The following is a 25219-nucleotide window of genomic DNA, read 5'->3' on the forward strand; positions in this document are numbered from 1 at the left end:
TAAAAATTATTTGAATTTAAACGGAGTTATTCTTCTTCATATTTCGATCTGACCACTTACTTGGAAGGCAAAACAAGTTTTCGGGTGCTCTGGGTGGATGGTCGATCTAAGTTTAACAAAGGTAATAATAAACGCAGATGCAGATTCTCTAATTTTGTGTGCCGCTCAAAAAACGTGTGCGCTAAGAGCACAGAAAAAGAGACTCTTCTGAAGCGAGTAGTTCTTTTTATATTTAATTTTTGCCTGATCTTGGACGATCGAATCGCGGCTCGAGCGCGCGCCGGACTCTACAGCTTGACCTGTTTCACTCTCTAACGCAACGAAAAATATTTTTACGCATAGCGAAGTATATATTTTCCGAAAGCTAATGAACTTCTCTAATAGGTGTAAAAATTATTTGAATTTAAACGGAGTTATTCTTCTTCATATTTCGATCTGACCACTTACTTGGAAGGCAAAACAAGTTTTCGGGCGCTCTGGGTGAATGGTCGATCTAAGTTTAACAAAGGTAATAATAAACGCAGATGCAGATTCTTAATTTTGTGTGCCGCTCAAAAAACGTGTGCGCTAAGAGCACAGAAAAAGAGACTCTTCTGAAGCGAGTAGTTCTTTTTATATTTAATTTTTGCCTGATCTTGGACGATCGAATCGCGGCTCGAGCGCGCGCCGGACTCTACAGCTTGACCTGTTTCACTCTCTAACGCAACGAAAAATATTTTTACGCATGGCGAAGTATATATTTTCCGAAAGCTAATGAACTTCTCTAATAGGTGTAAAAATTATTTGAATTTAAACGTAGTTATTCTTCTTCATATTTCGATCTGACCACTTACTTGGAAGGCAAAACAAGTTTTCGGGCGCTCTGGGTGGATGGTCGATCTAATTTTAACAAAGGTAATAATAAACGCAGATGCAGATTCTTAATTTTGTGTGCCGCTCAAAAAACGTGTGCGCTAAGAGCACAGAAAAAGAGACTCTTCTGAAGCGAGTAGTTCTTTTTATATTTAATTTTTGCCTGATCTTGGACGATCGAATCGCGGCTCGAGCGCGCGCCGGACTCTACAGCTTGACCTGTTTCACTCTCTAACGCAACGAAAAATATTTTTACGCATAGCGAAGTATATATTTTCCGAAAGCTAATAAACTTCTCTAATAGGTGTAAAAATTATTTGAATTTAAACGGAGTTATTCTTCTTCATATTTCGATCTGACCACTTACTTGGAAGGCAAAACAAGTTTTCGGGCGCTCTGGGTGGATGGTCGATCTAAGTTTAACAAAGGTAATAATAAACGCAGATGCAGATTCTTAATTTTGTGTGCCGCTCAAAAAACGTGTGCGCTAAGAGCACAGAAAAAGAGACTCTTCTGAAGCGAGTAGTTCTTTTTATATTTAATTTTTGCCTGATCTTGGACGATCGAATCGCGGCTCGAGCGCGCGCCGGACTCTACAGCTTGACCTGTTTCACTCTCTAACGCAACGAAAAATATTTTTACGCATAGCGAAGTATATATTTTCCGAAAGCTAATGAACTTCTCTAATAGGTGTAAAAATTATTTGAATTTAAACGGAGTTATTCTTCTTCATATTTCGATCTGACCACTTACTTGGAAGGCAAAACAAGTTTTCGGGCGCTCTGGGTGGATGGTCGATCTAAGTTTAACAAAGGTAATAATAAACGCAGATGCAGATTCTCTAATTTTGTGTGCCGCTCAAAAAACGTGTGCGCTAAGAGCACAGAAAAAGAGACTCTTCTGAAGCGAGTAGTTCTTTTTATATTTAATTTTTGCCTGATCTTGGACGATCGAATCGCGGCTCGAGCGCGCGCCGGACTCTAGAGCTTGACCTGTTTCACTCTCTAACGCAACGAAAAATATTTTTACGCATAGCGAAGTATATATTTTCCGAAAGCTAATGAACTTCTCTAATAGGTGTAAAAATTATTTGAATTTAAACGGAGTTATTCTTCTTCATATTTCGATCTGACCACTTACTTGGAAGGCAAAACAAGTTTTCGGGCGCTCTGGGTGAATGGTCGATCTAAGTTTAACAAAGGTAATAATAAACGCAGATGCAGATTCTTAATTTTGTGTGCCGCTCAAAAAACGTGTGCGCTAAGAGCACAGAAAAAGAGACTCTTCTGAAGCGAGTAGTTCTTTTTATATTTAATTTTTGCCTGATCTTGGACGATCGAATCGCGGCTCGAGCGCGCGCCGGACTCTAGAGCTTGACCTGTTTCACTCTCTAACGCAACGAAAAATATTTTTACGCATAGCGAAGTATATATTTTCCGAAAGCTAATGAACTTCTCTAATAGGTGTAAAAATTATTTGAATTTAAACGGAGTTATTCTTCTTCATATTTCGATCTGACCACTTACTTGGAAGGCAAAACAAGTTTTCGGGCGCTCTGGGTGGATGGTCGATCTAAGTTTAACAAAGGTAATAATAAACGCAGATGCAGATTCTCTAATTTTGTGTGCCGCTCAAAAAACGTGTGCGCTAAGAGCACAGAAAAAGAGACTCTTCTGAAGCGAGTAGTTCTTTTTATATTTAATTTTTGCCTGATCTTGGACGATCGAATCGCGGCTCGAGCGCGCGCCGGACTCTACAGCTTGACCTGTTTCACTCTCTAACGCAACGAAAAATATTTTTACGCATGGCGAAGTATATATTTTCCGAAAGCTAATAAACTTCTCTAATAGGTGTAAAAATTATTTGAATTTAAACGTAGTTATTCTTCTTCATATTTCGATCTGACCACTTACTTGGAAGGCAAAACAAGTTTTCGGGCGCTCTGGGTGGATGGTCGATCTACGTTTAACAAAGGTAATAATAAACGCAGATGCAGATTCTTAATTTTGTGTGCCGCTCAAAAAACGTGTGCGCTAAGAGCACAGAAAAAGAGACTCTTCTGAAGCGAGTAGTTCTTTTTATATTTAATTTTTGCCTGATCTTGGACGATCGAATCGCGGCTCGAGCGCGCGCCGGACTCTACAGCTTGACCTGTTTCACTCTCTAACGCAACGAAAAATATTTTTACGCATAGCGAAGTATATATTTTCCGAAAGCTAATGAACTTCTCTAATAGGTGTAAAAATTATTTGAATTTAAACGGAGTTATTCTTCTTCATATTTTGATCTGACCACTTACTTGGAAGGCAAAACAAGTTTTCGGGCGCTCTGGGTGGATGGTCGATCTAAGTTTAACAAAGGTAATAATAAACGCAGATGCAGATTCTTAATTTTGTGTGCCGCTCAAAAAACGTGTGCGCTAAGAGCACAGAAAAAGAGACTCTTCTGAAGCGAGTAGTTCTTTTTATATTTAATTTTTGCCTGATCTTGGACGATCGAATCGCGGCTCGAGCGCGCGCCGGACTCTACAGCTTGACCTGTTTCACTCTCTAACGCAACGAAAAATATTTTTACGCATAGCGAAGTATATATTTTCCCAAAGCTAATGAACTTCTCTAATAGGTGTAAAAATTATTTGAATTTAAACGGAGTTATTCTTCTTCATATTTCGATCTGACCACTTACTTGGAAGGCAAAACAAGTTTTCGGGCGCTCTGGGTGGATGGTCGATCTAAGTTTAACAAAGGTAATAATAAACGCAGATGCAGATTCTCTAATTTTGTGTGCCGCTCAAAAAACGTGTGCGCTAAGAGCACAGAAAAAGAGACTCTTCTGAAGCGAGTAGTTCTTTTTATATTTAATTTTTGCCTGATCTTGGACGATCGAATCGCGGCTCGAGCGCGCGCCGGACTCTACAGCTTGACCTGTTTCACTCTCTAACGCAACGAAAAATATTTTTACGCATAGCGAAGTATATATATTCCGAAAGCTAATGAACTTCTCTAATAGGTGTAAAAATTATTTGAATTTAAACGGAGTTATTCTTCTTCATATTTCGATCTGACCACTTACTTGGAAGGCAAAACAAGTTTTCGGGCGCTCTGGGTGAATGGTCGATCTAAGTTTAACAAAGGTAATAATAAACGCAGATGCAGATTCTTAATTTTGTGTGCCGCTCAAAAAACGTGTGCGCTAAGAGCACAGAAAAAGAGACTCTTCTGAAGCGAGTAGTTCTTTTTATATTTAATTTTTGCCTGATCTTGGACGATCGAATCGCGGCTCGAGCGCGCGCCGGACTCTACAGCTTGACCTGTTTCACTCTCTAACGCAACGAAAAATATTTTTACGCATAGCGAAGTATATATTTTCCGAAAGCTAATGAACTTCTCTAATAGGTGTAAAAATTATTTGAATTTAAACGTAGTTATTCTTCTTCATATTTCGATCTAACCACTTACTTGGAAGGCAAAACAAGTTTTCGGGCGCTCTGGGTGGATGGTCGATTTAAGTTTAACAAAGGTAATAATAAACGCAGATGCAGATTCTTAATTTTGTGTGCCGCTCAAAAAACGTGTGCGCTAAGAGCACAGAAAAAGAGACTCTTCTGAAGCGAGTAGTTCTTTTTATATTTAATTTTTGCCTGATCTTGGACGATCGAATCGCGGCTCGAGCGCGCGCCGGACTCTACAGCTTGACCTGTTTCACTCTCTAACGCAACGAAAAATATTTTTACGCATAGCGAAGTATATATTTTCCGAAAGCTAATGAACTTCTCTAATAGGTGTAAAAATTATTTGAATTTAAACGTAGTTATTTTTTTTCATATTTCGATCTAACCACTTACTTGGAAGGCAAAACAAGTTTTCGGGCGCTCTGGGTGGATGGTCGATTTAAGTTTAACAAAGGTAATAATAAACGCAGATGCAGATTCTTAATTTTGTGTGCCGCTAAAAAAACGTGTGCGCTAAGAGCACAGAAAAAGAGACTCTTCTGAAGCGAGTAGTTCTTTTTATATTTAATTTTTGCCTGATCTTGGACGATCGAATCGCGGCTCGAGCGCGCGCCGGACTCTACAGCTTGACCTGTTTCACTCTCTAACGCAACGAAAAATATTTTTACGCATAGCGAAGTATATATTTTCCGAAAGCTAATGAACTTCTCTAATAGGTGTAAAAATTATTTGAATTTAAACGGAGTTATTTTTCTTCATATTTCGATCTAACCTCTTACTTGGAAGCCAAAACTAGTTTTCAAGCGGTCAGGGCGGCTGGTCGATTTAAGTTTAAAAGAGGTAATAATAAACGTAGATACAGAATCTTAATTTCGTGTGCCGCAAAAAAAAGGTGTGCGCTAAGAGGACAGAAAAAAAGACTGTTCTAAAGCGAGTAGTTTTTTTTATTTTCGCCTGATCTTAGGCGATCGAATCGCGGCTCGAGCGTGAAGCGGGCCTCCACGACTTCACGAGTACCATACACAAAGATAAAATGCTGCTAACAGGGGAACAAACAATAATATAACACCAAGTATGCCTCGTGCACATTGAAAAAGAGCAGGAATCAGCTTACCGAGGCTGGAACAGAGAGGTGGCGAGAGACACGGGAGCATGCCACGCAAGTGCATATCCCCCGATATGCAAACGAATTATGGCCCTGATGAGGGCCGTTTTGTTTTTCGCTCTGGATATCCAGGAGAAGACCTATTTCTTGGAGGAAGCCTTCTTTGCAGCCGGCTTCTTGGCAGGGGTCTTTTTTGCTGCCTTGGGTTTCTTGGGGCTCTTGGGTGCTGCAGCCTTCTTCTCTGCCTTTGGCTTTTTCGGCTTGGCCGACTTGGCCCTCTTTGCGGGCGACTTCTTGGCAGTCCCGGGCTTCTTCTTCCTGGCCGCACCGGCAGTTGCCGAGGCTGGGCGCTTCTTTGCAGCACCAGCCTCCTTTTTGGGCTTCCTAGCAGCAGGTGAGGGCTTGTCGGACTTGGCTGACAGCTTGAACGATCCGGTAGCTCCCTTGCCCTTGGTCTGCACCAATGCTCCCGCAGCCACGGCAGACTTGAGATACTTGCGGATGAAAGGAGACAGCTTCTCGACGTCCACCTTGTAGTTGGCAGACATGTATTTCTTGATGGCTTGTAGAGATGAACCACCACGTTCCTTAAGCGCACTGATGGATGCTGTCACCATTGCGGACACCTTGGGATGCGTTGGCACGGCCTTTGCCTTTCCCTTGGACACTTTCGTGGAAGCCTTTTTGGGGCTCTTAAGGGCAGCGGGGGCCGCGACCCCAGCAGGAGCGGACACTTCTTCGGACATGACCCACTCTAATCGTAAGCAGAGAGAGACTGAAAAAAAACCGTCTAGAACAAGCGCTCATTGGCCGAGAGAGGCGAGCGCGAACCTCCGGGAGAAGCCCTTCGAAGGTGACGAATGTTTGTAACCATGCCGTTTCTAAAATAACAAAGTTTGGAGTCTAATTTTTGCTCGATTCTGTGCTCTAATATAGGTTCCACATTATCCTCACAAGTCTGAGTTACTTCGATCGAGAAAAATTATTTTACGGAGCCAAGCGCATAGGCCCTCGCAAGAAAGTCGCCCAAAACAGCATCCAAGAATGAACAAGCGCGCTGATTGGACGAGAGGCGAGCGCGGCCCACTGGAGAAGGTAACGAATGTTTATAACCGTGCCGTTTCTAAAATAACAAGGTTGGGAGTCTAATTTTTGCTCGATTCTGTGCTCTAACGTTGGTTCCACATTATCCCCACAAGTTTAGATCACTTCAATCGTGAAATATTGTCCTAGCGAGCCACGTGCGCTGTCCCTCGCAAGAAACTTGCCCAAAACAGCATCCAGAATGAACAAGCTCTCTGATTGGCCGAGAGGCCTTGTCGGGAAGGAAGTTTCGCCACTCGCGCTGAGGCAGTTGGTCGTCAGGAGTCGAGGTGTGTTGCTGTTTGCTAGCTCTCTCGTTTTATTGTCCCAACATTTCGGAATGGCCCGTACGAAGCAGACCGCCCGCAAGAGCACGGGAGGAAAAGTACCGCGCAAGCAGCTGGCTACGAAGGCCGCCCGGAAGAGTGCTCCTGCAACCGGTGGAGTCAAGAAGCCGCATCGCTACAGGCCGGGCACGGTCGCGCTGCGTGAGATTCGTCGTTACCAGAAGTCGACTGAGCTGCTCATCCGCAAGCTGCCCTTCCAGAGGCTAGTGCGGGAGATCGCGCAAGATTTCAAGACGGACCTCCGCTTCCAGAGCTCGGCTGTAATGGCCCTGCAGGAGGCCAGCGAGGCCTACTTGGTCGGTCTCTTCGAAGACACCAACCTCTGTGCCATCCACGCCAAGCGGGTAACCATCATGCCTAAGGACATCCAGCTGGCTCGTCGCATCCGCGGTGAACGCGCTTAATGTCGCTTCTTTGGAAGCGGCAGGCAACGCCACAAAAACGGCCCTCTTCAGGGCCACATCAGACATGCTTTTCGGACATGTGTAAAGCGACGTCCTCCCGTGTCTCAATCTCCGATGCTGACTTGTTCCAAGTGCAGGAGTTCAAAAGCTGTGAGTACTTTCTATTTATTCTCCCATTTTGAACTAGTTTGCATTGTGCCAAGTGCTCCGTTCGCAGTTGCTTCCAACGATTCCTTCATGTGTTCCTTGTTTTCTAAAGTGTTGTTGAATGAAATAAATAAAGAAGAAAAAAACCTTTCCCGAGACATTACAGGGTTCATTTTCTAGCAATCAGCGAATATCACGATTATAGATTCGACCAACAAAAACCCGTGGAGTAATTATCTGTTTTTGAGGGATGTCCACAACATTTATTGCCCTCTGCCGGTTTCGGGGAAATGCTGCTCCGATTGTTGACTCTCGTAGAAACAGCTTCAAATCCTCTCAAAGCGAGGCAGTGCAGCGGTGGTTTTACGAGTTCAAATAACAAGCAATGCTGGCCTTTGCGCCCGACAGCAAGTCTTGTTCGGGCAATTCGCACACGTGAAAGAATTTGGCATTAAACGCAGCGTAAATATTATGCATGGGAGAATGCCTAAGAGTGGCATTCAAGGCCTGTAGGTGATGAAAGAGAAACACTGTCGGCATTGCACAAAAAGGAAATTGAAATGCACATACCCGAGCGTTTAGAGACACGGAAGACTAGCGCACGGAAATGAGTATCCTGTACTCAAGTCGTGAGTGGTCCTGAAAAGGACCGTTTTTCTGTAGCGGATGCCGCGGGATGGTTTAGGCCTTCTTCTCGGTCTTCTTGGGAAGGAGGACGGCCTGGATGTTGGGCAGGACACCTCCTTGCGCGATGGTAACGCCGGACAGCAGCTTGTTGAGCTCTTCGTCGTTGCGAATGGCCAGCTGCAGGTGTCGAGGGATGATCCTAGTTTTCTTGTTGTCCCTGGCCGCGTTTCCTGCCAGCTCGAGCACTTCGGCAGCCAGGTACTCGAGTACGGCCGCCAAGTAGACGGGGGCACCGGCACCTACTCGCTCCGCGTAGTTGCCCTTTCGCAGTAGTCGGTGGATCCTTCCCACGGGAAACTGGAGCCCCGCGCGGCTGGAACGGGTCTTGCTCTTGCCCTTTGCCTTGCCTCCTTTTCCGCGCCCAGACATCTTGGTGGAGGTGAGAAGTGGACAACCGAACAAACCAACGAACACTGAGTGAGTGAGGGAGTCAGCGCATCGAGAAGCAGAAAATCAAAGGAAGTGCCAGTCCTCTCCGCTTGGGGGGCGCTGCAAGAGCGCGTTTTCGCCTTGCACTGCCTCTGCTTCATAGCACTCCTCTCCCAACACCCTCTCCCAAAAAATTGTAGTTTCAACTGCTTGCTCATTGGTTCGCGCAGCAACCAATCGCGAAGCTTTATTTTGGGCGTACTCCAATCACAGCGCACTGTTTCCCGCGCTCTAGAATGCTGGCCAATCGGAGCACATTTTTCAGAATGCTGTGAAAACCTATAAAAAGAGCAAAGAAAACGAAAATTTCAGGACTTTTAGAAGAGTTGGCAAATAAAGTAGACGTGTGATTTGTTAGCTCCAATTTAAGCGCCATTTTGAATTTAGTCTTAGCTTTAACCCTAACTTCGTAATGTGAAGAAGAATTAAGATAGAGTAGAGCTAGTTAGTGTTAAAGATCCTTCTGCCTTAAAGAGGCGGAGGGACCTTTATTTAAACAGTTTGTAGTTTCCCCCCCGCCCTCCCTCGGGAGGGCACCGACGCAGGCATGCCCCCGGACCAACTGACCACGGACCACTCAAAGGAGACAGAGGACCCCTCGGGGTACCTGCTGTGGAGCAGGGCCATGAAGCCCAAACCAAACACAGACGGTAACCATTCGTTACCGCCAGCCGGCGCGAGCCACGTGGACAACGCGGAAAACCTCGTGGGGACCGGATCCCGCGCGGAGGCTAGCCTCCGCGTGGCACCCGAGAGCCACGAGGACGGCGCCCACGTGGAGAGCGACGAGCCCCCGAAGGATGGCGTCCCCCGACCGGACGCCATCCTAGGTGTACTGAAAAGTGCCGGTTTAGTACACCCAAATGCAGATCGGCTCCCGGACGAAGTCGTGGACCTGTTCCACGACTGCGAGAACAGCGACAGCCCCTCCGAAGCAAGCGGGGACACAACATCGAGCCCCAGTGACTCCACACCTGACAACACCTCCGAGGAGGATGACGACCAACTCCAGGTGACTGTAAACACCTCCAACCAGTTTGCAGCACTTCTGGAAGCAGGCAGCAAGGACTGCAACACCCTCATCGAGGAACTGCACCAAAAAAGGAAGGACGGTGCAGCAACCCCTCCCCGAGCGACAACCCCCCCCACAGTGACAAGCCCCCCAACATCCGGGGCCTCACGTAAGACAAACAAAGGCAAGGGTAACCAACCAATTCCCTCCTTAGACGAACTCCCCGCAAAGGGGTCCACAGTCCTGCTCCGCCCAACGGGAACAGGTAAGCTAACCCTCGAGAACAGAGTCTCCTTGGCACAGGGCCTTCGACAGGTCACGGGCGGCAAGGCGGCCGCCACACGTTTCAATCTCAGGCGAAACGTGATGGCGGTCGAAACAACGAGCGCGGCAATGACCCACCGCCTCCTAGGCACCGACAAGCTGGCGAGCCTCCCTCTCCATGCCACCCTCGCGCCGGCCAGAGCGGTGAGTATCGGCGTAATCCGCGGACTTTGCCCCAATGACGCAACAGAACAGCTGACCCGAGGCCTCGAAAGCGAGGTGCCCGTGGACCACATCAGACGGTTCAGCGGAGGGCGGTACGCGGAGCTCTTCTTCGGCGGACCCCTACCAGCCACGGTCCTGATCTATGACATCGAGTTTGTCGTGGAGGCACGACACGTCCGGCCAACGCAGTGCTGGGGATGCGGACGCTTCGGCCACGTGCAGTCCGCGTGCACGCTGCCCACTGCCTGCCCTACATGCAGGGGCAGGCACCCTCGGGGTAAGTGCGCGACAAAACTCACCCCCATTTGCCCCAACTGCAAGTGCAGACACGCTGCATTCGACAAGGGATGCAGCGTGTACCAACAACACAAGCGCGAGGCCGAGGCGGTCCGCGACACCGGCTGCAGCTGGAAGGAGGCCAAACGTGTCGCCGCCGAACTCCACAAGAAAAAGGCAAGCGAGCGCAGCACGCAGCGCGCGCAGGAGCAGACCGCCACCCCGCCCCCCTGGATGCACAGCGGAGCCAGCCAGACTCCCGCGTGGCAGACCAGCGTGCTCCCAGCGAGCTCAGTCTGGGGAGACACTTTCCCAACGCTGGAAGCGCGCAGTCGGCCAAACGCGGTGAGTAGGACTCGCGAACTAATCCCCCCAGTCGTCCCACAGCCCCCACAGGTAAAGACAAGAGAGGCCTCCACTAACACGGAACCCAGCGCCAAAATCCCCGAAGTCGGTAAGCCGCAGCGGCGGGAGGAGGTCTATCGCAGGTCCTACCGTCCAGACAGCCAACAGCAGCGGCGAGGGGTCAATGACCGGCGCCCAGCTGACGCACGGCACCTGCGAGGGTCCTCCTCTCCCCGCGCGGACGACCGACCCGGTGGCGAGAGGGAAAGGCCTCTCCCCCAGCAAGAACAGGTGCCCCCCTCACCCCCCTTCCCCGCAGCCTCCCCAGGAGACAGCGCCGGGGATTCCCCTCGGCGGGACGAGACGGACACGCCCCCCACCGCGCAGGAAATGCGGGACATGATCCACAACCTGGAGGATCTGCTCCAAACACTAATCCCGCTTTTCCTCAAGAATCGGCAGGCTACAGCCATGATCCCGGAGGGGACCTTACTACACAGCATCACCGCGGGGATGCAACGTTCGCGGCAAGGAACTGAGAATGCCTACAAGCACTAGGAAAACAAGTAAGCCTAATGCTGTAAAAGGTTGTCCCTCGATCCTCCAGTGGAACGCGAACGGGCTCGGCAACCGCCTCACCCACCTGAGGGCAGAGCTCTTGGCAAGGCCGTACGAGGTGGTGCTGCTGCAGGAGCCAAAAATGGACGTGAGCAAACTAACCATTCCCAGCTACACCACCTACTGCTGCCCCGGCCGGGAAAAACAACCCTGGGCGGCCGTGCTCGTCCACAAAGACGCGACCCACTGCCGGATCGAGAGCGCCGATTACTGCTCGGACACTTCGGAACTTGTAGGTATTCGGGTAAAGAAAAATAACCAGACATTTTCTATCTTTTCTTGCTACGTTCACCCCAACGCGGCGTGGGGTGGAGAGGTTGTAAAACAAATTCACGCGCGAGAGCAGGGCATAATCATTCTCGGCGGAGACTTTAACTCGCACAACGAGCTGTGGGGGGACAGGAAAACGACCGCGCGCGGCAAGCGTTTGCAGGAGGCCCTCGCCCAAACCGACTTGGAGTACAGCGGAACAGGGCAGCCCACATTCATCGGACGAGGCGTCGAGCGGAGCGTACTCGATTTAACGTTCTGCTCGGCGCGATTCCCACTGACCACGGTGCTCGAGCAAGACAGCTGGGGGAGCGACCACGTTCCCATAACATCGGGACCTGCCCCACGGCCACCCAATCGAACGTGCAAGGTGGTCCACTGGGACAGGTATCGTGCCTTCCTCCGCCAGTACGAGGCGATGGGCTGGCCCCTTGACAGCCAGGCCATCGGCGCCGCACTCAAAGAGGCCACCACGTCAGTGAGTATCCCCGTTGAGCGTCCTAATCCTGACTTTCGCTGGCTCCAACTCCGAGCACAAAGACGCCAGGCACAGAGGGTGGCCCTGCGGACGGGCCGTCACGAGGACACACTCCGCTACCGACGCCAGGATGCACTCTTCAAGCGACACGGTAAGAGGCTCGCCAGGGAGCAATGGAAGCAGAAGTGTGAGTCCTTCGACGGCCCCCGCGGGGCCACCAAGGCGTGGAAAATGGCCAAGACCCTCTGCAACCGACCGGGACCGCGAGATCCTATTGCAGGTATGGCACTCGCGCTTAACATTTCCGATGCAGACGTCCGAGAACTTCTAGCGGACGCACTGCTCTCCCCCCCACCCGCGCCTGCCGCCCGAGATGCACCGCCCGGATGGCGAGACTGGAAGTGGCACGCGAAGCCCCAGATGACAGAGGGGCTCGGAGACTTCCAGCTACACGAGTTGGAACGCGCCCTGGCATCGCTCCCACGTAAAAAGTCGGCCCCCGGAGCAGACGGCGTCACCGCTGCAGCGCTGAGAAACCTCGACAAAGCGAGCTACCCAGCGCTGCTAGAATTGTTCAATCGAGCGTGGCGAGACGCCAACATCCCTTCCGAATGGCGTTCGGCAGTCGTCGTCCCGATCCCCAAGCCGGGTAAGCCCAGAAAAGATCCCAGCTCGTTCCGACCCATCGCGCTCACGTCGTGCATGGGGAAACTACTCGAACGAATGGTGAAAAGCCGACTCGAATACCATCTCGAGTCGGTGGGCGGGTACCCGGAAAGCACGTGTGGATTCCGACGGCATCACTGCACCGCAGACGCCATCGCGGATCTGGTGACCACGCTCGAGGAAAGCAAGGCAAAGAGATGGACGACGGGAGTCGTCCTTCTCGATGTGTCTAAAGCATTCGACGCCGTCAAACACTCAGCAATTCTGGACATGCTCAGGCTGTCAGGAATCGAGGGCCGACCGCTCCGTTACGTGAGGGCATATCTCAGCGGCAGAGAGGCGCAGGTACGAGCAGCCAAGGGACTCAGCACTCCCAGGAAAATCAGGTGTGGCGTCCCCCAGGGGGGCGTGCTTTCCCCCTTGCTATTTAATGTGGCTATGTCGGCCCTCCCGCAAATCATAAACATTGGCCAAAAGGGAGTCAAGCGCCTCCAAATAGCGGTTTACGCAGACGACATTGCACTTTGGGCAACTGCTCGGGGATGGCACCGAGAGGCCGTGCGGAAAGCTTTGCAGAGAGGTGTAACCAACATTGAGCACTATCTTTCCCTGCTCGGCCTGTCCCTCTCCCCGAGCAAGTCCGTCGTTCTGTGCAATGCCCCCCACTACACATATCGCTTCTCAATGTCAATCAAAGCAGGCGGCACAGAAATTCCAATCAAGAAGCAAGCAGCTTACCTGGGGGTGCAACTGGACAGGAAAGCCACATGGGCTCCTGCGGTTGCAGAGGTAATCCGTAAGTGCCGACGCCACGCGCGTATAATCCAAATGCTTGCAGGTACTCGCCGCGGAACCTCACAGGGTATGCTGTTGACCCTCTACAAGGGATTGATTCTTTCTCGCGCACTGTACGCACTGCCGCTACTAACACTCACAGAGAACCAGTGGGAACTGCTCGAACGGATGCAACGCACTGCACTTCGCGTCTGCCTCGGAGTCCCCCGCACGGCCTCCTCGCGCCACACACTGAACGATGCAGGCGTCACCACGGTAAGACTCGCAGCGGCCGAACGAGCGATGCGGCACCTCATCCGGATCGGTGAGTCGAGGGGCACAACCGGGCTGCCCGAGCGTATTTTACAACGCACACGGTCCCAACTCGCCGCGCACGCGAGGGAACTTTTTCGGATCGCGGGCGGCCCGGGGAACAACCCTACACCACCACCACCGAGCGAGGAGCCCCCGCTGCGAGTCGAACTGAACGCAGGTCTCGATGCACCAAAGAGGCACATGGCTGAGACGACGGCGAGGCAGCACGCGGAGCATCATATCCACGAGCACTTCCTGGGCTGGGCGAAGACGTTCACGGACGGGTCTGTAAATCCGGCGAGCCACTCGGCCAGCGCCGCGGCCGTGTCGGAGGACACCGGCCGCACGGCCGCCGAGAGGCTCTCTTTCCAGGCGACCTCCACGACAGCTGAGCTGGCGGCGCTGATCCTGGCACTGTCCATCGTGGACACCGAGGGGCAGCCAGACCGCCTGGTGATACTCTGTGACTCCAAGGCTGCTCTCGGACTCCTGAAGAACCTGGACAGGGCCCCAGCGCTGGCCAAGGTGGTGGCCCAAAAAGCCATCGAGCTGCAGCGCCGGGGATGGACGCTGGCCTTCCAATGGGTTCCTGCACACTGTGGAATAGCAGGTAATGAAAGAGCAGATCGCCTTGCCGCCGAAGCGCAGGAGGATCCTGCATACCCGATCTCCGAGGTCCCGGCCTTCTCCGATGCACGCCTGTTGGTCAGAAGAGTGGTGGCAGCCCGCCACCCCGAGCTCGAGCACGGGCCCCTGCCCCCGAGGCCCCCGAGGAACATGCGGCGAGGCGAAGCGGCGGTGATCCACAGGCTGCGCACGAGCAGCGCCTTCACCCCCGACTACAGAGCGAGGTGGCGAGCCGACGGCGACCGAAGCTGCCCGAGATGCGCGGCGGCCGTCGCGGACGCCGATCATCTCCTCCGCGAGTGCCCGGACTTCGGCGAGGAACGTGAGCGATTGTTTCGTCGCTACATCACTCTTGGATGTAGCACGAACAGCTTTGAAACTCTAATCAGACCGCAAGGTAAGGCGGCGCAAAGTGCCCTAACAGCGCTCGCAGGATTCCTCGTCGAGACGGGGCTGGCCGGCGAGATCTAGGCTGCAACGGTCGCGCAAGAGACAAAGGATCTGTAGCAGACGACAGCCGCAGAGCTTCGGGGAAAGCTCACCCCACTAGGAAGGCCTGGCCTGGCGCTGCTGCCCGCCCGCCGAAAACGCTCCTCCTTTCCCTCCTTCGGGGAAACTCGGTTTCTCCGCCGGTCGCGTGGTGGAGGGGGACGCGATCGCTATCCAGGCAGGGCCTGCAGGGCGTCGCGTCCTCCTCTCCCGTAATCTCTCCTCCTTGCTGCCGAGCTGATTGACAGCTCCTCTCTCGCGTTTTTCTTCTCTTTACTTTATTCGCCTTGGTTCTCCCTCGCGCTGCACCCCCGGCTGTTATTTTTTCTCTCTCCTTTCTTGTAGCCTCCTCTTTAGACTCAGCTTCTCTTTTCTTTCTGTTTACTTAACTGCCTTCCACTTAGAACGCGCGTGCAGGCCCACCCTTTGCGAGGGCCCCCTGAACCACTTAACTCTTTTAGACTGTATTGTTTATCTTTCTTTCTTGGCTTCGCTTCTTGCCCGGTACGTTCTTGGCGCCGGACTTGTTTGACAGCCTCTCTCTCGCGTTTTCCGTCTGCTTCTTGGCTTTTAGTTTTATTTTTCTTTCCTGCCTTCAGCGGGGAGGACTCTTTGTACAAGTTCTAACTGATAAATCCTCTTGGAACGCGCGCGCTGGGCCACCCCTCGCGTGGGCCCCCTGACCCACTTAACACTTTTAGACTGTATTGGTTTTCTTTTCTTCTTTGGCTTTGCTTCTTGACCGGTACGTTCTTGGCGCCGGACTTGTTTGACAGCCTCTCTCTCGCGTTTTCCGTCTGCTTTTTGGCTTTTAGTTTTATTTTTCTTTCCTGCCTTCAGCGGGGAGGACTCTTTGTACAAGTTCTAACTGATAGCTCCTCTTGGAACGCGCGCACTGGGCCACCCCTTGCGTGGGCCCCCTGACCCACTTAACACTTTTAAGACTGTATTGGCTATCGTTTCTTTCTCTGGCTTCGCTTCTTGTCGGGTGCGTCCTTCGCGCACGATTTGATTGACAGCCTCTCTCTCGCGTTCTTTGTCTGCTTTTAGCTTTTATTTTAGAGCGCAGCTCTTAGGGGCCCGTTTCCGGCTTGAGCGGCGTCGCCGTCGCCGTCGCCGTTGCCGTCGCCGTCGCCGTCGCCGTCGCCGTCGCCGTCGGCGTAACCGCGCGGTGCATCATGGGAAATGTCCCATAATGCACCGCGCGAGCCCCCCCACCGGGGTCACGTGACCTCGTGGGGGGTCACGTGACCCCCCCGAGGTCACGTGACTCCCCTGAGGTCACGTGACCCCCTCCTCAAGGTCACGTGACCCCCTCCTCGAGGTCACGTGACCCCCCGAGGTCACGTGACCCCCCGAGGTCACGTGACCCCCGCCGATGTCGCGTGACCCCCCGATGACGTCATCGTCACTGATGACGTCACCGGCATCCCCATCGTCATCGTCATCATCACTGATGACGTCACCGGCATCCACATCGTCATCGTCATCATCACTGATGACGTCACCGGCATCCACATCGTCATCGTCATCATCACTGATGACGTCACCGGCATCCGCATCGTCATCGTCATTATCACTGATGACGTCACCGGCATCCCCATCGTCATCGTCATCATCACTGATGTCACCGGCATCCACATCGTCATCGTCATCATCACTGATGACGTCACCGGCATCCACATTGTCATCGTCATCATCACTGATGACGTCACCGGCATCCACATCGTCATCGTCATCATCACTGACGACGTCACCGGCATCCGCATCGTCATCGTCATCATCACTGATGACGTCATCAGCGACGTCACTGATGACGTCACCGACATTCGCATCGTCATCGTCATCATCACTGGTGAAGCCATCAGTGACGTCACTAATGACGTCATCGGTACCCGCATCGTCATCGTCACGGATGACGTCATCAGTGACGTCAGTGATGACATCATCGGCATTGGGGGTCACGTAACCCCCGAGGTCACGTGACCCCCCTCTGGTTAGTTTACCCCCCCCCGTGCCCTTCCCTCCTCCTCCTCAAGAGCTGCGCTCTAATTCGGCGTTACAGGGAGTTGTAAGCGGCTTTCATTTTGATCTCTTCTTTCCTGCCTCGCAGCAGGGACTGCTCTTTGTGCAAAACCTAACTGATAGCTTCCCTCCGGCGTTTTTTTTTTTTTTTTTTTTCTATTCTTTATTCTCGCCAGGTCTGCCCCTCGCGCGGGGCCCCTTCTGCTTTGGCAAAACAGTCTCCCCGCGCGCTGTCCCGCTCTGGCGCCGTGCCATTTTTCTTATTTATGTTGATTCTTCTCTCGCGGGCAAGGAATAACCTTACTGAGTCCGGGTTTCGAATAATAAATTCGGAATTCTTTTTTTTTTCCCTTTTAATGGGCAGGAACTAACCTCGCCCAGCCGTGAAAAGTTTTCGAATGATAGATTCGGAAGCTAGTAAACCCTAGGCATGCCAAGGGTCAGGCATTTTCAGAAAATGCCATACAAGTAATTTCTACCTTTGCGTTTGGTGAACCACGCGTTAAATCGCGTGGGTCACTCAGCCAAACACAGGCAAAGAATGTCATTCCGTAGCACTCTGTGGAATGTCCCTTATGCATACAATAGGCTCGACCGCCCCTGTTGAGGGAACGGAATCTATTAATGTTCCCCCCAATCCTTTCGCAACGCCGTGTTGTGTATACATGCAGCAGAGAGATGCTCGCCGACCCATTGCACTTTGGCTCGGAATACTGGGAGACTTGGTGTTGGTGTGACTGGTGACAGTGCTTGGAAATTCGGACACCGCGTGCCGAACCCGATTCGTTCACCCTGGACTCTGTGAAGATGTGCTTCAGGCTTCTGGACAAGACACTTGGACATTTAAAGGATCTCCTTCCTTCCTCGGCTCCGCCCCCTTTTCTGCCAGCCACTTTCTGTGGCTCCTCGCGCCCCGCTTGTCGGCTTTGGCGAAACAACCTCCCTCTCTCTTTTTTCACAATTTTTTCTTCTATCAGCTTTTATCCCCTTCCCTTCCCCCAATCCAACGATGACCGTTCGGCCCATGGCTGTAACTCCAACGATGGTTTTTCCTCTTTTGCAAGACTTCTCTCTCTCTCTCTCTCTCAAAATTTCAGGTTGCCCCAGTTGTTGTTTCGCCATCTTTTTGCGAGTAACAACGTCGATCTTCTCCCGAAGACAAGTCGCGCGAGGATGCCCCCCCAACCGAGCGGAAAAGCAGTGAAGAAGGCGGGCAAGGCACAGAAAAATGTGCGTGCCACCGACAAGAAGAAGAAGAGGCGCAAGAGGAAGGAGAGCTTCAGCATCTACATCTACAAGGTGCTCAAACAGGTCCATCCCGACACCGGAGTGTCCAGCAAGGCCATGTCGATCATGAACAGCTTCGTGAACGACATCTTCGAGCGCATCGCAGCAGAGTCGTCTCGGCTGGCTCACTACAACAAGCGCTCGACCATCACGAGTCGGGAGATCCAGACAGCTGTGAGGCTCCTGCTGCCGGGTGAACTGGCAAAGCATGCGGTGTCCGAGGGCACCAAGGCTGTCACCAAGTACACCAGTTCCAAGTAACACCCAGAAGCTATCTCCCTGCTGTATGTACAAACGGCCCTTTTGAGGGCCATACTCATCCCTGCAAAACGGCCGTCTCTCGATGACTTCCAACTCCCGTGTCTCTCTTTTCAAGAAATATGTAAGTACCCAGTGCTTCTGCATCGCGCATGTTTGCAAAGAGTATGTCTTTTTTCTTGTTGTGCAGTCGAACTTGGCTTCTTGTAGCCACAGTCGGATGTCGTTTATTTTGTTTCGGTGAAAAAAAAACATTGTATTTCATTGCTTTTGAGGGCACGAGTGACCTTCCTAAATATTGCACATCGCTCGCGTATGTAAAGGATATATTCGCGTGGTTTTTAGCCGTTGGGAGCCCATACTCCAAAGTGTTGTGTTTTCGAGTTGCAGCGTTTTTCTTTTTAGAGCCACGGTTGTATCAAATAACTTGCTTTTAAATTCGAGTGTTCTTATTTTAAGTTTAAAAAATGCAATGATAAACGTAGATACAGGCTTTTAATCTCGTGTGCCGCGAAAGAAAAGTGTGTACTAACAGCACAAAAAAGAGAAACTCTTTTAAGGCGAGTACTTTTATTTTTATTTTTGCCTGATCTTAGACGATCGAATCGCGGCACGAGCGCGCGCCGGACTCTACAGCTTCACATGTTTCCCTCTCTAACGCAACGAAAAATATTTTTACGCATATCGATATATATATTTTCCGAAAGCTAATGAACTTCTCCAATAGGTGTAGAAAGCGTTTGATTTTAAACAGAGTTATTTTTGTTCATATATTGATCTAACCACTTACTTGGAAGCCAAATCTAGTTTTCGGGCGCTCTGGGTGGCTGGTCGATTTAAGTTTAAAAAAAGGTAGATAAAGACTCTTAATTTTGTGTGCCGCTAGAGAAAAGTGTGCGCTAAAAGCACAGAAAAAGAGACTTTTCTAAAGCGAGTAGTTCTTTTTATTTCTAATTTTTGCCTGATCTTAGACGATCGAATCGCGGCTCGAGCGCGCGCCGGACTCTACAGCTTCACCTGTTTCACTCTCTAACGCAACGAAAAATATTTTTACGCATATCGAAGTATATATTTTTTGAAAGCTAATGAATTTCTCCAATAGGTGTAAAAAGCACCTGAATTTAAACGGAATTATTTTTTTTTATATTTCTATCTAACCGCTTACTTGGAAGCCAAAACTAGTTTTCGGGCGCTAAGGGCGGCTGGTCGATTTAAGCTTAAAAAAGGTAATAAAAAACGTAGCTACAGATTCTTAATTTCGTGTGCCGCTAAAAAAAGGTGTGCGCTAAGAGCACAGAAAAAGAGACTCTTCTAAAGCGAGTAGTTTTTTTTTTATTTTTAATTTCTGCCTGATCTTGGACGATCGAATTCCGGCCCGAGCGCGAAGCCGGCCCTACGGCTTCGCCTGTTTCGCTCTCTAACGCAACGAAAAATATCTTTACGCTTACCGAAGTGTATATTTTCTGAAAGCTAATGAAATTCTTCGGTAGGTGTAAAAAGCATTTGAATTTAGACGAAATTGTTTTATTACTTTACTTCATTTGCGCGATTCGCGGCAGCGGCACGAACTGGCCGCTTTCGGGTGGCAGGTTTTGCTTCTTAACAGACCGAAGGCTTGGTAAAAAGTTTTTCAGTATCAAATTTTCTGCCAGCCAAAAAGACTTTTCGTCCCGTGTAATAAGCACTTAAAACCGGACCCTTTTATATCAGTCAATATTTTGATCAAACTGTGTTCTTGGGTGACCCAACTTGCTGTCGACCCGGCTCACCATGGCGGTGAATTGCACTGCGCGCTTAAAAACGCCAGTGATAAGAAACTTTAATTTTTGTGTGCCGTGAGAAGAGTGTGTCTTGTACAAGTTCCGATGAATAGATTGCTCGAACGTTTATAAAACTCTTTCTTATTCGCATGTGAAAACGGGCCCTTGACTAGCTGCATCGGTGCGAAGCTCGGCACTCCTGAGTTGACATGTTTCTCCCATTGACTTAGCGAAAACGAATCTTAATCCCGCTAAAATATATATCTCCTGGAACCTAGAAAAAACAATGTTTTGCACATACAACTATGAAGACTCAAAATGGGCGAGGTGTATGAATGCCTTTGCTAAAGCCATGCATTTCATCAACACACGCTTGCTTCCAGTGCGCAGCCACCTGTCGGCCACAATACGAAGCTGCAGGACTGCTCCCATTCGTCGGCGGGAGAGGAGGAGGCCGTCGTGGGTTCACTTGGTCGGACCCGTAGAGCATTGCCGCCAGTCTTTGTTGAAGTAGGCGAACGGTGCGGTCGTGTTTTCCGTCCCTGTTTTTGCAGCAAACATGTCTGGAAGAGGCAAGGGCGGCAAGGGCCTGGGCAAGGGTGGTGCCAAGCGCCATCGCAAGGTTCTTCGCGATAACATCCAGGGGATCACCAAGCCTGCAATCCGTCGCCTAGCCCGCCGCGGTGGTGTCAAGCGCATTTCCGGCCTCATCTATGAAGAGACCCGCGGCGTCCTCAAGGTCTTCCTGGAGAACGTCATTCGCGATGCCGTCACCTACACCGAGCACGCCAAGAGGAAGACCGTGACGGCCATGGATGTGGTGTACGCGCTCAAGAGGCAAGGCCGTACCCTCTATGGTTTCGGTGGTTAACAGCCGTCTCGCCGTCGGACACACATCGAAAACGGCCCTTTTCAGGGCCAAACCAGTACCGATCTATCTTGGAAACGGGTTTTCATTCCAACGCCTCCCTCCCGTGTCTCTGTAATCCTGAAAACAAGCACTGCTTTGGGTGAGTGATTCCTCGTTTGTCATGAGTGTTGTTTTGCCGCGGGTCTCTACCATTTTGTGCGCTACAGCCGAGTGTACCAATCTTCTCAGGCAGCAGTCGAACATTCGTTGCCCTAGTACCTGCCATCGGCCATACCATGCTGAATACGCCGGTTCTCGTCCGATCACCGAAGCTAAGCAGCATCGGGCTCCGTCAGTACTTGGGAGGGTGACCACCTGGGAACACGGAGTGCTGATGGCATTTTTCTTTTTTTTTCTGCTCTCTTGGAGGGTTGTGTCCTTTTGTACCAGTTCTTATATTTTCTGAAAGCTAATGAACTTCTCTAATAGGTGTAAAAATTATTTGAATTTAAACGGAGTTATTCTTCTTCATATTTTGATCTAACCACTTACTTGGAAGGCAAAACAAGTTTTCGGGCGCTCTGGGTGGATGGTAGATTTGAGTTTAAAAAGGTACTAATAAACGCAGATGCAGATTCTTAATTTTGTGTGCCGCTAAAAAAACGTGTGCGCTAAGAGCACAGAAAAAGAGACTCTTCTGAAGCGAGTAGTTCTTTTTATATTTAATTTTTGCCTGATCTTGGACGATCGAATCGCGGCTCGAGCGCGCGCCGGACTCTACAGCTTGACCTGTTTCACTCTCTAACGCAACGAAAAATATTTTTACGCATAGCGAAGTATATATTTTCCGAAAGCTAATGAACTTCTCTAATAGGTGTAAAAATTATTTGAATTTAAACGGAGTTATTCTTCTTCATATTTCGATCTAACCACTTACTTGGAAGGCAAAACAAGTTTTCGGGCGCTCTGGGTGGATGGTCGATCTAAGTTTAAAACAGGTAATAATAAACGCAGATGCAGATTCTTAATTTTGTGTGCCGCTAAAAAAACGTGTGCGCTAAGAGCACAGAAAAAGAGACTCTTCTGAAGTGAGTAGTTCTTTTTATATTTCATTTTTGCCTGATCTTGGACGATCGAATCGCGGCTCGAGCGCGCGCCGGACTCTATACAGCTTGACCTGTTTCACTCTCTAACGCAACGAAAAATATTTTTACGCATAGCGAAGTATATATTTTCCGAAAGCTAATGAACTTCTCTAATAGGTGTAAAAATTATTTGAATTTAAACGGAGTTATTCTTCTTCATATTTCGATCTAACCACTTACTTGGAAGGCAAAACAAGTTTTCGGGCGCTCTGGGTGGATGGTCGATTTAAGTTTAACAAAGGTAATAATAAACGCAGATGCAGATTCTTAATTTTGTGTGCCGCTAAAAAAACGTGTGCGCTAAGAGCACAGAAAAAGAGACTCTTCTGAAGCGAGTAGTTCTTTTTATCTTTAATTTTTGCCTGATCTTGGACGATCGAATCGCGGCTCGAGCGCGCGCCGGACTCTACAGCTTGACCTGTTTCACTCTCTAACGCAACGAAAAATATTTTTACGCATAGCGAAGTATATATTTTCCGAAAGCTAATGAACTTCTCTAATAGGTGTAAAAATTATTTGAATTTAAACGGAGTTATTCTTTTTCATATTTCGATCTAACCACTTACTTGGAAGGCAAAACAAGTTTTCGGGCGCTCTGGGTGGATGGTCGATTTAAGTTTAACAAAGGTAATAATAAACGCAGATGCAGATTCTTAATTTTGTGTGCCGCTCAAAAAACGTGTGCGCTAAGAGCACAGAAAAAGAGACTCTTCTGAAGCGAGTAGTTCTTTTTATCTTTAATTTTTGCCTGATCTTGGACGATCGAATCGCGGCTCGAGCGCGCGCCGGACTCTACAGCTTGACCTGTTTCACTCTCTAACGCAACGAAAAATATTTTTACGCATAGCGAAGTATATATTTTCCGAAAGCTAATGAACTTCTCTAATAGGTGTAAAAATTATTTGAATTTAAACGGAGTTATTTTTCTTCATATTTCGATCTAACCACTTACTTGGAAGGCAAAACAAGTTTTCGGGCGCTCTGGGTGGATGGTCGATCTAAGTTTAAAACAGGTAATAATAAACGCAGATGCAGATTCTTAATTTTGTGTGCCGCTAAAAAAACGTGTGCGCTAAGAGCACAGAAAAAGAGACTCTTCTGAAGCGAGTAGTTCTTTTTATCTTTAATTTTTGCCTGATCTTGGACGATCGAATCGCGGCTCGAGCGCGCGCCGGACTCTACAGCTTGACCTGTTTCACTCTCTAACGCAACGAAAAATATTTTTACGCATAGCGAAGTATATATTTTCCGAAAGCTAATGAACTTCTCTAATAGGTGTAAAAATTATTTGAATTTAAACGGAGTTATTTTTCTTCATATTTCGATCTAACCTCTTACTTGGAAGCCAAAACTAGTTTTCAAGCGGTCAGGGCGGCTGGTCGATTTAAGTTTAAAAGAGGTAATAATAAACGTAGATACAGATTCTTAATTTCGTGTGCCGCGAAAAAAAAGGTGTGCGCTAAGAGGACAGAAAAAAAGACTGTTCTAAAGCGAGTAGTTTTTTTTATTTTCGCCTGATCTTAGGCGATCGAATCGCGGCTCGAGCGTGAAGCGGGCCTCCACGACTTCACGAGTACCACACACAAAGATAAAATGCTGCTAACAGGGGAACAAACAATAATATAACACCAAGTATGCCTCGTGCACATTAAAAAAGAGCAGGAATCAGCTTACCGAGGCTGGAACAGAGAGGTGGCGAGAGACACGGGAGCTGCATGCCACGCAAGTGCATATCCCCTGATATGCAAACGAATTATGGCCCTGATGAGGGCCGTTTTGTTTTTCGCTCTGGATATCCAGGAGAAGACCTATTTCTTGGAGGAAGCCTTCTTTGCAGCCGGCTTCTTGGCAGGGGTCTTTTTTGCTGCCTTGGGTTTCTTGGGGCTCTTGGGTGCTGCAGCCTTCTTCTCTGCCTTTGGCTTTTTCGGCTTGGCCGACTTGGGCTTGGCCGACTTGGCCCTCTTTGCGGGCGACTTCTTGGCAGTCCCGGGCTTCTTCTTCCTGGCCGCACCGGCAGTTGCCGAGGCTGGGCGCTTCTTTGCAGCACCAGCCTCCTTTTTGGGCTTCCTAGCAGCAGGTGAGGGCTTGTCGGACTTGGCTGACAGCTTGAACGATCCGGTAGCTCCCTTGCCCTTGGTCTGCACCAATGCTCCCGCAGCCACGGCAGACTTGAGATACTTGCGGATGAAAGGAGACAGCTTCTCGACGTCCACCTTGTAGTTGGCAGACATGTATTTCTTGATGGCTTGTAGAGATGAACCACCACGTTCCTTAAGCGCACTGATGGATGCTGTCACCATTGCGGACACCTTGGGATGCGTTGGCACGGCCTTTGCCTTTCCCTTGGACACTTTCGTGGAAGCCTTTTTGGGGCTCTTGAGGGCAGCGGGGGCCGCGACCCCAGCAGGAGCGGACACTTCTTCGGACATGACCCACTCTAATCGTAAGCAGAGAGAGACTGAAAAAAAACCGTCTAGAACAAGCGCTCATTGGCCGAGAGAGGCGAGCGCGAACCTCCGGGAGAAGCCCTTCGAAGGTGACGAATGTTTGTAACCATGCCGTTTCTAAAATAACAAAGTTTGGAGTCTAATTTTTGCTCGATTCTGTGCTCTAATATAGGTTCCACATTATCCTCACAAGTCTGAGTTACTTCGATCGAGAAAAATTATTTTACGGAGCCAAGCGCATAGGCCCTCACAAGAAAGTCGCCCAAAACAGCATCCAAGAATGAACAAGCGCGCTGATTGGACGAGAGGCGAGCGCGGCCCACTGGAGAAGGTAACGAATGTTTATAACCGTGCCGTTTCTAAAATAACAAGGTTGGGAGTCTAATTTTTGCTCGATTCTGTGCTCTAACGTTGGTTCCACATTATCCCCACAAGTTTAGATCACTTCAATCGTGAAATATTGTCCTAGCGAGCCACGTGCGCTGTCCCTCGCAAGAAACTTGCCCAAAACAGCATCCAGAATGAACAAGCTCTCTGATTGGCCGAGAGGCCTTGTCGGGAAGGAAGTTTCACCACTCGCGCT

At 49.8% G+C, this 25219-nt stretch overlaps 6 protein-coding genes and 1 non-coding gene across 7 annotated transcripts; 4 read left to right on the forward strand and 3 right to left on the reverse strand.

Annotated features, from left to right (window-relative positions):
* Positions 1–5491: 5491 nt before the first annotated feature.
* On the reverse strand, positions 5492–6407 carry LOC120847647 (histone H1-III-like). The gene has a single exon (XM_040219509.2). It carries the CDS (start codon positions 6152–6154, stop codon positions 5549–5551), a length of 606 nt encoding a protein of 201 aa, XP_040075443.2. The 5' UTR covers positions 6155–6407; the 3' UTR covers positions 5492–5548.
* Positions 6408–6831: 424 nt separating this feature from the next.
* On the forward strand, positions 6832–7678 carry LOC120847667 (histone H3). Its single transcript, XM_040219532.3, has one exon. The coding sequence runs from the start codon at positions 6832–6834 to the stop codon at positions 7240–7242; it is 411 nt and encodes a 136-aa protein (XP_040075466.2). The 3' UTR covers positions 7243–7678.
* A 355-nt stretch (positions 7679–8033) lies between these two features.
* On the reverse strand, positions 8034–8567 carry LOC120847659 (histone H2A-like). The gene has a single exon (XM_040219524.3). The coding sequence runs from the start codon at positions 8443–8445 to the stop codon at positions 8071–8073; it is 375 nt and encodes a 124-aa protein (XP_040075458.1). The 5' UTR covers positions 8446–8567; the 3' UTR covers positions 8034–8070.
* A 9400-nt stretch (positions 8568–17967) lies between these two features.
* On the forward strand, positions 17968–18438 carry LOC120846767 (histone H2B). Its single transcript, XM_040218635.2, has one exon. The coding sequence runs from the start codon at positions 18063–18065 to the stop codon at positions 18435–18437; it is 375 nt and encodes a 124-aa protein (XP_040074569.2). The 5' UTR covers positions 17968–18062; the 3' UTR covers position 18438.
* Positions 18439–20183: 1745 nt separating this feature from the next.
* Positions 20184–21104, forward strand: LOC120847742 (histone H4). The gene has a single exon (XM_042291129.1). The coding sequence runs from the start codon at positions 20754–20756 to the stop codon at positions 21063–21065; it is 312 nt and encodes a 103-aa protein (XP_042147063.1). The 5' UTR covers positions 20184–20753; the 3' UTR covers positions 21066–21104.
* A 221-nt stretch (positions 21105–21325) lies between these two features.
* LOC120837266 lies at positions 21326–21444 on the forward strand. Its single transcript, XR_005714830.1, has one exon. It is a non-coding gene; the product is annotated as a 5S ribosomal RNA (ribosomal RNA).
* A 2496-nt stretch (positions 21445–23940) lies between these two features.
* LOC121836270 (histone H1-III-like) lies at positions 23941–25186 on the reverse strand. Its single transcript, XM_042291126.1, has one exon. It carries the CDS (start codon positions 24616–24618, stop codon positions 23998–24000), a length of 621 nt encoding a protein of 206 aa, XP_042147060.1. The 5' UTR covers positions 24619–25186; the 3' UTR covers positions 23941–23997.
* Between the last annotated feature and the right edge of the window lie 33 nt (positions 25187–25219).

Source organism: Ixodes scapularis, unplaced genomic scaffold, assembly GCF_016920785.2.
Source record: "Ixodes scapularis isolate PalLabHiFi unplaced genomic scaffold, ASM1692078v2 PGA_scaffold22__2_contigs__length_789307, whole genome shotgun sequence".
Classification (NCBI taxonomy): Eukaryota; Metazoa; Arthropoda; class Arachnida; order Ixodida; family Ixodidae; genus Ixodes; species Ixodes scapularis.

Coding starts and splice junctions, on each gene's coding strand:
- LOC120847647 (XM_040219509.2), bottom strand. CDS start 6,154: ATGTCCGAAGAAGTGTCCGCTCCTGCTGGGGTCGCGGCCCCCGCTGCC.
- LOC120847667 (XM_040219532.3), top strand. CDS start 6,832: ATGGCCCGTACGAAGCAGACCGCCCGCAAGAGCACGGGAGGAAAAGTA.
- LOC120847659 (XM_040219524.3), bottom strand. CDS start 8,445: ATGTCTGGGCGCGGAAAAGGAGGCAAGGCAAAGGGCAAGAGCAAGACC.
- LOC120846767 (XM_040218635.2), top strand. CDS start 18,063: ATGCCCCCCCAACCGAGCGGAAAAGCAGTGAAGAAGGCGGGCAAGGCA.
- LOC120847742 (XM_042291129.1), top strand. CDS start 20,754: ATGTCTGGAAGAGGCAAGGGCGGCAAGGGCCTGGGCAAGGGTGGTGCC.
- LOC121836270 (XM_042291126.1), bottom strand. CDS start 24,618: ATGTCCGAAGAAGTGTCCGCTCCTGCTGGGGTCGCGGCCCCCGCTGCC.